The sequence below is a fragment of the Hypanus sabinus genome, chromosome 3 (genome assembly GCF_030144855.1).
Source record: "Hypanus sabinus isolate sHypSab1 chromosome 3, sHypSab1.hap1, whole genome shotgun sequence".
Lineage (NCBI taxonomy): Eukaryota > Metazoa > Chordata > Chondrichthyes > Myliobatiformes > Dasyatidae > Hypanus > Hypanus sabinus.
In genome coordinates, this window is record NC_082708.1 from 92,690,426 (window position 1) to 92,704,986 (window position 14,561).

At 41.0% G+C, this 14,561-nt stretch overlaps 1 protein-coding gene across 1 annotated transcript in view; it reads left to right on the forward strand.

Moving 5' to 3' along the window:
• Positions 1–996: 996 nt before the first annotated feature.
• si:ch1073-15f19.2 (mucin-3B) overlaps positions 997–14,561 on the forward strand; it is a 141,394-nt gene continuing 127,829 nt past the window's right edge. Inside the window, exon 1 of the mRNA XM_059964783.1 lies at positions 997–1,087. Within this exon, the coding sequence (XP_059820766.1) occupies positions 1,021–1,087 (67 nt within the window). The 5' untranslated portion in view covers positions 997–1,020. The remainder of the gene's footprint in view (positions 1,088–14,561) is intronic.

The window sequence follows — 14,561 nt, forward strand, 5'->3', positions numbered from 1 at the left end:
TCCTCCCATTCTCCCTTTATACACCCAACTATTGCTGAGTCATCAGAGATGTAGTCATTATTCAGTCACATAGTCCATTATCCAGGATACAATGGAAGTGCATTGAACAGAGCTTTTCCCCCAGCAATGAGGGCAGTATGGTATTGAAGGCACTTGGAAATAAAAAAAACCATGATCCCCACAGTGCTGCCCTGCTTATCCAAATGAGAGTAGGCTCTGTCAGCATTGTTGACTTCAATGCGCTCTTGAAGGGTAAACTGCATGGGGTTGAGGGGTCAGAATACTGAGGCACAAAAATACAACTGCAGATGCTGTGGATCAAAGAATACGTGCACAACACTGGAAGAACTCAGCAGGTCTGGCAGCATCTGTGAGAAAAGAGTAGCCAACGTTTCGGGCCAAGACCGTTCATCAGGAATGGGGGGGGGAAGAGAGGGCCGAAGCCCAGTAATAGGCCTACCCCCTCCCCTATCCCTGTTACTGGGCTTCGGCCCTCTCTTCCCCCCCCCCCCATTCCCGAATACTGAGGCATTGGGCCTACACCAGGCTGCTCTGGGGATTTGGCTCCAAGGACTCCAGTTGGTTCAGAATGCTGTTGTTGCTCGGTTCTGTTGTTTCCATGACTTGTGTTTTTTTTCTCTTTCTCTGTGTATATTGAGGATTAGTCTTTACAGTTTTTATTGTTTTTATTCAGGATCCATGCTTTGTGACTGTCTATAAGCAAATAAATCTCAAGGTTGTTTAATTTGTTTATTCTTTGATAATAAATGTACTTTGAATTCTTGAGGTCTGAAAGCCAGAGTTTTCACGTTGAAATTGATGGGAAATGTACACATCTTTACACAATACGTTTTCTTTAAAAGACACTGATCCATAACGTGATCTGAGCACCTGTTATGGAAAGCCTTGTTGAGCGGATGTGACTGCATGATAAGATAAAACAAAGTTAATGCTCATGATAATCCTGCAGTTCACTTCCTGTGCTGGGCTGGTAGATACACACAAAATCGAAGATCTGATATGGCTGAACAAGCAAAACATAGTTATGCTCCAATTTGGATCTTTGCCTTGATAAATCTTGTCCAAGGTAAGTGCTTCCATCCCCATTTAATTATTTTCCTTTGAAAATAAAAATGAAGTGGCAATTAGTATATTTTGTATGTACCTTCTCTGATAGTCTTAACCACAAGAACTCAAGCAGTCTGTATCAGGTCTGATTTTACTTCCTGGGAGGAAGTTATTAATCATGAGGCACTGCTGCTAGAGTCACCGACTCAAGGCACTAAAGACTCAGGCTTGATCCTGGTGTCGGCTTCACTTTATGTAGTATGTGCATGTTCTCCCTGTGACCACGTGTATTGTGAGTTTCCCACACTGGATGTGGGTGAGTGGTGAAAACAGGACAGAGTGTAAGTTGCTGAGAAAGTGGGGAGATTGATGGGTGGTGGAGGGTCAGTGGGACTCCGAGCCGAAGTTCCCTGTGTGCCTGTGCCTTATGGTGTAATTGTTATCAAACCAATATTGTCAACATCACATTGATGATATGAGGAGAGAAGGGAGGATAATACAGAAGTATTGTTCATTTTCTTTGTCAATCATGAATCATGGTTCTGTGTTAATTATATTTCAATCCAATCATGTTATTTTATATCAGATAAAAGCAATGTTAGTTCCAAGAAGTTTAAAAGAATAATGCTGATGATGAAGAAAAAAATGTCTACTATATTTGCTTACGCAATATGAATGAGTTTAAACAAAATTAAGAAATGCTTTTAGTGATTTGGAATTTTGTTTGATGGTAGAGCCCTCTCCAGACTTTTTTCTGGGATTCTTTGCATGTATGATACTCATAAACATGGAGACTCAAAGGCATAGCATCGAAAAGCCAACCATTTTTCATCATTTGTGCAAATTCTTCTGTGCATGTGAAAGTACCCACATCTGTGATGTTGTACATAAAATTTTAGAACTCATCTAACTTATATTTTTCTTTCTATTTAGTGTAATATAGATACATTTCAAAATGAGGTCTCTTCTAAATTAGTGAGACTGAGGAATATTGGTAAATTTTTCATAAAATATCTCAATTCAGTCTGCAACATTGTCCAACATTTTAAATCCAATCCAAATGACTCTGTATCCTAAAAGTCCCACGTTGTTTCAAAAATTCAAATGAGCTTGAGGAACAGCACCTTGACAAGGTACCTTTCCCATATTTAAATTGGGAAAGGCATTAAATTGGTGATTCCTGGCTGGCCAGTTCATGATTAGTTCATTCCAAAATTCTACTGAACACAAGGCCAAGAGCATTCTGTACAATAAAACATTCCTGTAGGTTTAATTCCTGTAGACTAGCAGTTTACAGTATGTGTGATAGTTTGCTGGGTAGATTTAAGAACCACACATCAGTCTGCCGGGTAGATTTAAGAACCTCAATGTTCATTTGGCGTGAGGCAGACCCTTATTGGCTGTTGGGTGCGATTGGATTATGATCCAGTGGTATGAGTTAACTTTACGGCTTGGCATGAGCATGGTTAGCCTTGAATATAATAAGGGAGATCAGGAGCAAAGAGTAAGTGTTTATATTTTAACACTCATTTATTTACAATTCCTTGCAAGAGTTAGACTCCACGAGCTGAGATTTACTGAGGGTGGGCCCCTTCACCAACTCAGATCTCATATTAAACGGAACAGTACAGCACAGAAACAAGCCCTTCGGCCCACAATATTGTGCTGACCCAGTTAAATTAGTAATCAAATGGCCAACACAATATCTACAGCATATCCTTCCATTTCTCTCACATTTACTCTTCAAATATCTCTTCAAAATTCCTAATGTTTCTGCCTCTACCATCACCCAAGGCAGTGCCACGCTGTAAAAAAAAACTTCCCCTCACACCTCCTTTGATTTTACCTATCTCACCTTAAATACATGCCTTCTGGTTTTAGACATTTCAACCCTGGGAAAAGATATTTTTTGTGTATCTATGCCAACCATAATCTTATAAATCTCCATCAGATCTTCCGTCAGCTTCTCTGCTCCAGAGAAATCAACCAAGTTTGTCCAACTGCTCAGTGTAGCACATGCCCTTAATCCAGCCAGCATCCTGGTAAACCTCTTCTGCAGCTTCTCCAAAGCTTCAACATCTTTCCTTCAAATTGACAACCAGAACTCTATGCAATATTGGAATGTGTGATATCCTTAGATGCTGAGAAGGCCGATCGGGTTGAATGGAATTATTTATTTAAAACCTTAGAAAAATTTAATTTTGGACCAGATTTTATTCAATGGATTAAATTACTTCATCTATCTCCTTCTGCTCGGGTTCTTACTAATTTTCAAAATTCCAAACCATTTAAACTTCATTGCGGAACTAGACAAGGCTTTGATCTAGCTTTAGAACCTCTTGCCATTGCTTTTGGAGAACCTGTGGTATCTTAAGCAGAGGTATTACTCACAAAATTTCACTTTACGCTGATGATATATTTCTCCTCCTACTCATGCTCAGTGGTTATGCAATCTTATGTCATGTTTAGATTTAGAGAAGATTCTTTTCTTTCTTTCTAAATCTTTTTATTAATTTTCAAACAAGCATAAGAAGAAAAACATTGAGTACAGAGAGCTTGAGAGTACATAATTGATAAGGCTAGAATACAAATACAAACAGTTAATAACCCAAATATAATAACCTCCCAAACTCATAGTATGTTACGAAAATGGAAAATTTAGAGAAGATTTGTTGTTCAATTTCTGAATCTCGTCAGGACCTTCAAACGTTATGGGGACCTTTTCTGAATTATTTTCAAAACCTTCAATTCATTGTTTAAACTCAGATGTTGGCTATTATTAATTTTTATTATATGAGAAGGTACTTTACCATCTTTTCTCCTTAATGAACAGCTTCAGTCTTGGTAGGGGTTAGATACTTTTTTGTGTGATAAATTAGTATAGTTCAATATAACTATTGATTAACTTATATGAATATGGGGTAATGAGATTGTTATTATGAGCAGATATAATGTAATTGGTAGTTTATTAAAATCTTTTTTGACCTTTTATATACACTTTCTTGTACTCTGTATTCTTCTATGTAGAAATTAATAAAAATATTGGAAAGAGTGAACTCAATGCCTTGACTAATAAAGGCAAGCATGTCATATGCCTTCATAACCACCCTAAGTAGTAGGCAGCCGTCAATCCCAGGGGATCATGCATTTGCACCTCTGGTGGAAGGTGTCCCCTCCATGGCTCAAGCCTGGATGGGAAGATTTGAAGACTCAATGCAGTGGGCTCCCCCTCTCCATGTTACTGATGTAGTCCAAAGGAAGGGCAAGCGCCGATACCGCTTGGCACCAGTGTCATTGCAAGGGTTGCCAGAGTGAAGTTGTAAACACTATCAAACAGCCTTAGGGGCCCCAGCTCCAGACTTCTTCCTCGGGGTTTACTCTCGAAGCCTTTTTCATGGGTAGGTATGGCCGCAAGGCAGAGGAAGTTTAAAATCAGAGTTTTCCTTCTCCGAGGCAGGCTGCCATCCAAGGCTGATGAGACCCACCTACCTGAAGCAACTGGTTTTGTGGCACCAGTGGTCCATCTTTGCCCCTTCCCTTGTCAGTAGAAACAGTTCCGCTGGGCTTAGTAGCCAAGTCACTCGTGAAGATCTAGAGTTGGACTTGGTTGTCAGAGGCTGTTACAGTCGCACAGCATTTGGAGCACTTTGTAGGTAGTGGGAGCTAATCCCCACTACCACCCTGGCTATGACAACCTTAGGAACCCATAACCACCTTTGAACCTGTGTAGACACTTTCAAAGAGTTAAGAACTTGGACCCCAGGATCCCTCTGCTCATCAACACTGTTAAAGGTCTTGCACGTAACACAGTACTGCTTCTTTACGTTTGGCTTACCAATGTGCCAGATTAATGTGTCACATTTGGCCAGATTAATCTCCATCTGCCATTTCTCCACCAATATCTGCAACTGATCTACATCCTACTGTATTCTTTGCCACTGCAGCTGTGGTGGCCAAGTCTTTATGTATATTTAAGGCAAAGGTTTATTTAAGGCAGATTCTTGATTGGTCAGGGCTTGAAGGGATATGAAGAGAAGGCAGGAGACTGGGGCTGAGAGAAAAATTAGATTAGCCATGATGAATCAGACTTGATGAGCCAAATGGCCTAATTCAGTTCCGATATCTTAAGGTCTTAATTCACATGGAAACTTTATGCTGAGCATAGAATGCAATCTATACCCATGCTACATGACAGACAGTCTTGTTTTTACCAATATATTGCTGCATTCATACTGTGATCATCATTATATCAGGATGTGGTCAAAATGTCAATGTCCTGAAGACGTGCAACAGCCACGTTTTAACAGGTAACTGTGGTTTCCAGTTCAAAATGTGTAGGTTCCTAAAAGAAGGTCAAATGTATCCTTTACAATTTATCTCACGTTTTGCAACAGTTGCTTGGTCTGTAAACTAATCACTGTACGATTAGTTTATTGTCTTGAATAACCAATGAAATTCAAGATATTCATTGCTATACTTACAGATTTTCTTTCTGCATTATTTAAAACTAAACCTTTAACACATCAGAGAAAATGTCTTCCTGACAGTTGGTAGAATAACAGTTAAACTCCTTCTTGGTAATGTGTAAATGACAAAATAAAGAATGGAAATTTCACATGTGGTAGTCCCAGCTTGCACCTGCTGTCTTGCACCCAGTTAACACCACTGTGCACCAGTTCTTTGCATACACCTTCAACATGTTTTTCAGCTTAACAGCTGTCTTCTAAAACTTTAATTGCCAAAATTTGAACTCATCCAAAATTGCCAATGGCATAATATGAAGAAGTCAATTTTTACTGTTTTTCTTGTGCTCCATTCTGTTCCACCAAGGAGAATGACATAAAAGATAGCAAGGTCAGGGAGGGGAGTGCTTGAAATTCTAGGATATATTGACATCGAAAAAGAGGCAGAACTGGGACTCCAGAAGAACGTTAAGATGAATGCATCCCCAAAGCCTTATGGGATCTATTCTATTAAGAGGGGAAAGAGAGGAGATTGTTGGGATTTTGAAAGACATCCTTTTTAGACACAGCCAAGGTCCTAAAGGACTGAAGAAGAGTCAATGTTGTTCTTCAGTTTAAGAACAGTAATACAGACCAATTCTCATTTGACATATATCTTCCTCTTCATGAAGAACATGCTGCTCAGGCCCCTTTTGTATTTTTGATCTTTCACCTTTTTTTTTGATTCTCTTTTCCTAGAGAAAAGGTTTGAGTGTATTCACCCCATCTACTGTATATCACATGTTAAGATTACACTGCCCAATCAGTGTAAAGATTACACTGCCCAAGCTCTCCCTTTAACTTGGCCTTTGAGTTCTGGCAACATTCTCATAAAGCTAAAACCCTCACGAATTTTTATAGGTGCACCGTAGAAAGCATTCATCTAGGGTGCATCACAACCTGGTATGGAAGTTGTCCTGTCCAAGACCAGAAGAAGCTGCAGAAGATCATGAACATAGCCCAGCACATCACACAAACCAATCTTCCATCCTTGGACTCACTTTACACCACACGCTGTCGGAGCAGTGCTGCCAGGATAATCAAGGACAAGACCCACTCAGCCAACACACTTTTTGTCCCACTTCCCTCTGGGAGAAGGTACAGGAGCATGAAGATTCGTACGGCCAGATTTGGGAACAGCTTCTTTCCAACGGTGATAAGACTGCTGAACAGATCCTGACCCAGATCTGGGCTGTACCTTCCAAATATCCGGACCTGACTTGCACTACCTTACTTAGCCTTTTCTATTTTCTAATTATGATTTATAATTTAAATTTTTATTATAGTTATTTCGATTTGTACTTCAATGAGCACGAAGCGCAGAAACAAATATCACTGTGATGATTGTACGCTCTAGTATCAATTGTTTGGTGACAATAAAGTAAAGTAAAGCTTCTTTGCACTCTTTTTAGTTTAATAATGTCATTCCTAAATTCAGTAAACTCAGTAAACGAAACTGTGCACAATATTCCAAGTGAGGTCTCAGCAATGTCTTGTACACCCAGCAATTGTCAATCCATGGAATCGTGTTTGGATCAATGACAAGTGCACCAAGTGTATCTAAGAATTATGATGTACTAGCCTAGTGACTCTGCAATACAAGATTAAGTGCAATCTGTACAAGAAAAAAATACATGCATTAGATAGAGTTAAGCAATTACACAATCAGTAGATCAGATCAAAGCAAGACAGTAATATCTTAGTCATGAATGGCGGCAGATATTTAAACAGTTAATGAGCACAGGATGCTCCAAAACATCTTCATTGTCAGTGATGTCAGAGCCAGAATGTGCTCAGAAGAAAAGGGTGAACATTTGCAAAGTTGTTTATCCTGAAGAATATCTTGTCTTTCCAAAATGCATCACCGACTCAAAGGTATTGAACTCTATTTCCTCCTCCTCAGCCCATTTCTCTAACCAATCAAGATCCCTCTGTATTCTACAATAATCTTCATCACTATTACCTTCTAATTTCAACTGTCACCACAAACTTACTGATCAACAAATTTCATGACAAGTGCCGGTGAGATTAAACTTATTCTGATCAAGCCTTGTGCACTTGCATTCAAAAATATCCCACACTGACGGATGTGACACAGCACTACTCACCACCTTCATTCCAAGAAACAACCTTCAGCCCCCACCATTTGCTTCCTACCCTTGGGGGCAACATTGAATCCACCTAATTATTTCTTCCTGGCTTCCATGGGACCTAAGCTTCCAAACCAGGCTGCCATAAAGGACCTTGAAAGTCACGCTGAAATCCACTACACAACCCTCATCCACCTTTTTGGCTAAATCTCTAAAAATTCAAATTTCTAAGTAAATGTATTATTGAGGTACATATATGTCACCATAGACTACCCTGGAATTCATTTTCTTAGAAGCATTTACTGCAGAATAAAGAAAAGCAATAAACTGTTGGCCAATGTACACAGCAAAATTAGCACTCACTTCTCATTGGTTATTTCACTTTCTTCAAACTACATGAACCAATCACCCATTGTGTAATCAAATTCGTCAATATTTCCATGTAGCTAGTCATTTCTGATTTTTTAACAATAATTATTATCACCCGGTACTCACTCTTTATGAACTGAATTCTTCCATTTACAGCCTTTTTAAAAAATTCAATGGTCTGCTGTAGGTTTTCTATGTTTCTATAAAATAGAAGACCAAAACAATGCTATCTTAGCTCTGGTCCTATGCAATGGGACAGGTAAAATTAGTGATCTTATAGTAAGGGATCCTCTTGGAAAGAGTGATCACAGTATGATTGAGTTTCTCATACAAATGGAAGGTGCAGTACTTCAATTTAAAACCAGTGTATTATGCCTTAGCAATGGAGACTACAATGGGATGAGGGAGGAGTCCCTTGCCTGCCTCTCATGACAGGCTTGTCATAGAATCATACAGCACAGAAACAGTTCATTCAGTCCCTGGCAACCATGTTGCTCTATTCAAGCTCGTCCCCTTTGCCAGCATTTCCCAAAACCACCTAGTTTTTTCAATCCATGTACCTGTCTAACTGTCTTTTGAAAACTGTCATTGTAGCTAACTCAACAACTTCCTGTGGCAGCTCATTCCACATAAGTGCCATCCTTTGTGCATAAAATAAGTGTGAAATCCTTCCCCCTCACCTTAAACCCATGCCCTCTAGTTACTGATTTCCCCATTTCCTGAGGGGAGAGGGCATTCATCCTATGACCATCATGATTTTGTACATCTCTAAAGAGCAATACTTAGAATTGTATGCTCCGAGGAATAGTCTCGGCCTGTCCAGGCTCTTCCTATAATTCCTGTCCTGGCAACATCCTTGTGAATCTTTTCTGGATTTTTTCCACTTTCATAACAGCTTTTAACCATATAACCATATAACAATTACAGCACAGAAACAAGCCATCTCAGCCCTTCTAGTCTGTGCCGAACGCGTACTCTTACCTAGTCCCACCTACCTGCATTCAGCCCATCATTCTCCATTCCTTTCATGTCCATATATCTATCCAATTTTACATTAAATGACAATATCGAACCTGCCTCTACCACTTCTACTGGAAGCTCATTCCACACAGCTACCACTTTCAGAGTAAAGAAATCCCCCTCGTGTTACCCCTAAACTTTTGCCCCCTAACTCTCAATTCATGTCTTCTTGTTTGAATCTCCCCTACTCTCAATGGAAAAAGCCTATCAACATCAACGCTATCTATCCCCCTCATAATTTTAAATACCTCTATCAAGTTCCCCCTCAACCTTCTATGCTCCAAAGAATAAAGACCTAACTTGTTCAACCTTTTTCTATAACTTAGGTGCCGAAACCCTGGTAACATCTCTGAAACATCATCCCACGTAAATCTTCTCTGTACTCTCTCTATTTTGTTGACATCTTTCTTATAATTCGGTGACCAGAACTGTACACAATACTCCAAATTTAGCCTCACCAATGCCTTGTACAATTTTAACATTACATCCTAACTCCTATACTCAATGCTCTGATTTATAAAGGCCAACATACCAAAAGCTTTCTTCACCAACCTATCCACATGAGATTCCACCTTCAGGGAACTACGCACCATTATTTCTAGATCACGCTGTTCTACTGTATTCCTCAATGCCCTACCATTTACCTTTTTGTGTCCTATGTGTGTCCTATTTTGATTATTCCTACCAAAATGTAGCACCTCACACTTATCAGCATTAAGCTCGATCTGCTATCTTTCAGCCTGCTCTTCTAATTGGCCTAAATCTCCCTGCAAGCTTTGAAAACCTACTTTATTATCCACAACGCCACCTATCTTAGTATCATCTGCATACTTACTAATCCAATTTACCACCCCATCATTCAGATCATTAATGTATCTGACAAACAACTTTGGACCCAGTACAGATCCCTGAAGATCTGCTTTTCTATAGCATGGTGATAGATACTGAAAGCAGTTTTCGAGTGCAGCCTCCCCAGTGTCCTGTACAACTGCATCATGAGTACAATTTTTAATCTCAGGTTTTGTACTCAATGCCCTGACTGATGAAGGTCATTATGTTAAAAATTTTATTGCTTTTTCCATTGAGGGTAGGGGAGATTCAAACAAGAGGACAGGAGTTGAGAGTTAAGGGGCAAAAGTTTAGGGGTAACACAAGGGGGAACTTTACTCAGAGAGTGATAGCTGTGTAGAATGAACTTCCAGTAGAAGTGGTAGAGGCAGGTTCGATTTTGTCATTTAAAAAAAAATTTGGATAGGTATATGGACAGGAAAGGAATGGAGGGTTATGGGCTGAGTGCGGATAGGTGGGACTAGGTGAGAGTAAGCGTTCAGCATGGACTAGAAGGGCCAAGATGGCCTGTTTCCTTGCTGTAATTGTTATATGGTTATATGGTCACCCTGTGACTTCACTTTGTAAACCATGCATTTGTAGATCCTCTGTCCTACAATATTCCACTGGGCCTGCCATTCATTGTGAAAGTCCTACATAGGTATTATTTTCCAAAATGAAACACATCACTTATCTGAATTAAACTCCATTTGCCACAGTGACTCCTCCCTTCCATGGAAAGGGCTGGAAAAACTTCCATGCACTATTTGAAGCAATAAATTATGTCATAACCAGAGTAAACCCACACAAATCTGTGAAACCAGGCAACTGGTCTGGTGCTGATGGATTGTTTAACTCAATGGACCTCTTTGCAGGCACCATTATTCAAGTGCCAAAGAGAGAGAAAGTAATTGACCTAAAATGATTACCGCCAACCATCATGAACTGCTTTGGGTGGCTGGCAATGGATTGTGTAAAATCCCACCTTCCAGCTTCATTGGACACCTTACAGTTTGTTTACTACTGAAACCAGTCCACTGATAATGTCATAGCCTCAGCCTCCACTCCATCCTGTTCCACTTAGAAAATGATTCCTTATACACCGGACTATTATTCATTGACTTCAGCTCAGCTTTTAACATGATTGTGTAAACTGCCTTGTTGCCACTCAACACCCTTCTCTGTAACTGGATCTTGGACTTCTTCACAGAAAGACCACAGTCTGTGTGTATTTTAATGCTTGGAGTACTTATAGGTTACAGTGATGAACTTCGAACATGGATCAGTACTATTAATGCTGTGGCTTGCTTGAGAGGGACAGAAATGGGTTTTCAAAGTTTTGATGTTTCAGAAAAGATAGAAGGAGGTAAAAGAATGGGATGAGCTGCACTGCTGATCAGTGACAATATCATGGCTGAAATCGGAGGGGACGTAATGGAAGACCTGTCCACAGAGTCAATATGGGCAGAACTCAAATAGGAAGGGTACATTCAATTTGGGATCGTTACAGACCCCCCCCCCGCCCCCAGTAGCTACCAGTCCATTGAGGAACAGATATGCAGGCAGATAAAGCAAAGGTATAAAAACAATAGGGTGGTGAACTTCAGCTTCCTACTATTGATTGGCTCTTGATTAGTTCCAAGGGGCAGATGGGGCAGAGTTTGCTAAGTGTGTCCAGGATGGAATCCTGTCACAGTATGTTGACAGGCCGACTAGGGGAATGCCATACTAGATCTAGTATTAGGTAATGAACTGGGTCAGGTCACAGATCTGTCAGTGGGTGAGCATCTGGGGGACAGTGATCTGGGGGCCTTTAGCATTATCATGGAAAAAGATAGAATCAGAGAGGAGAGGAAAATATTTAATTGGGGAAGGGCAAATTATGAGGCTATAAGGCTAGAACTTGCGGGTGTGAACTGGGATGATGTTTTTTCAGGGAAATGTACTATGGACATGTGGTCGATGTTTAAGGATCTCCTGCAGGATGTTAGGGATAAATTTGTCCCGATGAGGAAGATAAAGAAGGGTAGGGTGAAGGAACCATGGGTGACAAGTGAGGTGGTAGAAGGCAGCATATATGTTTAGGAAGCAAGGAACAGATGGGTCTATTGAGGAATATAGGGTAGCAAGAAAGGAGCTTAAGAAGGGGCTGAGAAGAGCAAGAAGGGGGCATGAGAAGGCCTTGGTGAGTCGGGTAAAGGAAAACCCCAAGGCATTCTTCAATTATGTGAAGAACAAAAGGATGACAGGAGTGAAGGTAGGACTAATTAGAGATAAAAGTGGGAAGATGTGCCTGGAGGCTGTGGAAGTTGAGCAAGGTCCTCAATGAATACTTCTCTTCGGTATTCACCACTGAGAGGGAACTTGATGATGGTGAGGACAATATGAGTGAGGTTGATGTTCTGGAGCATGTTGATATTAAGGGAGAGGAGGTGTTGGAGTTGTTAAAATACATTAGGATGGATAAGTCCCCGGAGCCTGATGGAATATTTCCCAGGCTACTCCATGAGGTAAGGGAAGAAATTGCTGAGCCTCTGGCTAGGATCTTTATGTCCTCGTCCACAGGAATGGTACCGGAGGATTGGAGGGAGGTGAATGTTGTCCCCTTGTTCAAAAAAGGTAGTACGGGTAGTCTGAGTAATTATAGACCAGTGAGCCTTATGTCTGTGGTGGGAAAGCTGTTGGAAAAGATTCTTAGAGATAGGATCCATTGGCATTTAGAGAATCATGGGACACTCAGCATGGCTTTGTGAAGGGCAGATCATGCCTAACAAGCCTGATAGAGTTCTTTGAGGAGGTGACCAGGCATATAGATGAGGGTAGTGCAGTGAATGTGATCCACATGGATTTTAGTAAGGCATTTGACAAGGTTCCACATGGTAGGCTTATTCAGAAAGTCAGAAGGCATGGGATCCAGGGAAGTTTGGCCAGGTGGATTCAGAATTGGCTTGCTTGCAGAAGGCAGAGGGTCGTGGTGGAGGGAATACATTCAGATTGGAGGGTTGTGACTAGTGGTGTCCCACAAGGATCTGTTCTGGGACCTCTACTTTTCATGATTTTTATTAACGACCTGGATGTGGTGGTAGAAGGGTGGGTTGGCAAGTTTGCAGACGACACAAAGGTTGGTGGTGTTGTAGATAGTGTAGAGGATTGTCAAAGATTGCAGAGAGACATTGATAGGATGCAGAAGTGGGCTGAGAAGTGGCAGATGGCGTTCAACCCGGAGAAGTGTGAGGTGGTACACTTTGGAAGTACAAACTCCAAGGTAGAGTACAAAGTAAATGGCAGGATACTTGGTAGTGTGGAGGAGCAGAGAGATCTGGGGGTACATGTCCACAGATCCCTGAAAGTTGCCTCACAGGTAGATCGGGTAGTTAAGAAAGCTTACGGGGTGTTAGCTTTCATAAGTCGAGGGATAGAGTTTAAGAGACGCGATGTAATGATGCAACTCTATAAAACTCTGGTTAGGCCACACTTGGAGTACTGTGTCCAGTTCTGATCGCCTCACTATAGGAAGGATGTGGAAGCATTGGAAAAGGTACAGAGGAGATTTACCAGACGCTGCCTGGTTCAGAGAGTATGGATTATAATCAGAGATTACGGGAGCTACTGCTTTACTCTTTGGAGAGAAGAAGGATGAGAGGAGACATGATAGAGTTGTACAAGATATTAAGAGAAATAGACAGACAGCCAGCACTTCTTCCCCAGGGCACCACTGCTCAGTACAAGAGGACATGGCTTTAAGGTAAGGGGGGGGGAGTTCAAGGGGGGATATAAGAGGAAGGTTTTTCACTCAGAGAGTGGTTGGTGCATGGAATGCACTGCCTGAGTCAATGGTGGAGGCAGATACACTAGTGAAGTTTAAGAGACTACTATACAGGTATATGGAGGAATTTAAGGTGGGGGGGTTATATGGGAGGCAGGGTTTGAGGGTCAGCACAACATTGTGGGCCGAAGGGCCTGTAATGTGCTGTACTATTCTATGTTCTATGTTCTAATATAAACTGGGTCATTTTCAGTGTAAGTGGATTAAGAGGGGCAGAGTTTGTTGGGTGCATCCAGGAGGGTTTCTGAAATCAATATGTAAATAGTCCAGCAGTATAGGGGCTGTACAGAATCTGGCTATGTAATGAGCCTGGCTAGGTGATCAACCTTTGAATGAGTGGGTAGTTGGGGAACAGTAACCACAACTTCAAGTGTTAAGGTGGCTATAGATGAGGATAAGAATGGATCTTATGAAGAGTACTAAGTTGGAGCAAGGCAAATTCTGAGAGAATTAGGTAGGAACTAGGGAGAGTTAATTGGGAACAGCTGTTGTCTGGGTGTGGAAGGTGTTTATAGACTAACTGCAGAGAATACAGCAGTTATATTCCAATCAGAAGGTAAGAGAACATTGGCTGTCAAAGGAGGTGATGAATTTACTCCAGAAAATGGAAAAGCACATAAACCTTGGAAGGCTAGAATCAAAGAGAGCCCTTGAAGATTATAAGGAAGCCAGAAAAAAACTCAATAAGGGAATTGGGAAAGACAGGAGGGACCATGAATAGTCTGTGGTAAGTAGGATGAAGGTAAATCCCAAGGCATTCTATACATACATCAGTGGCAAGAGGGTAGGGCCACTCAATGTTAAAGGGAGAACATTTGCTTGGGCATGAAGGATGTGGGTGAGGCCATGAGTTTTTGT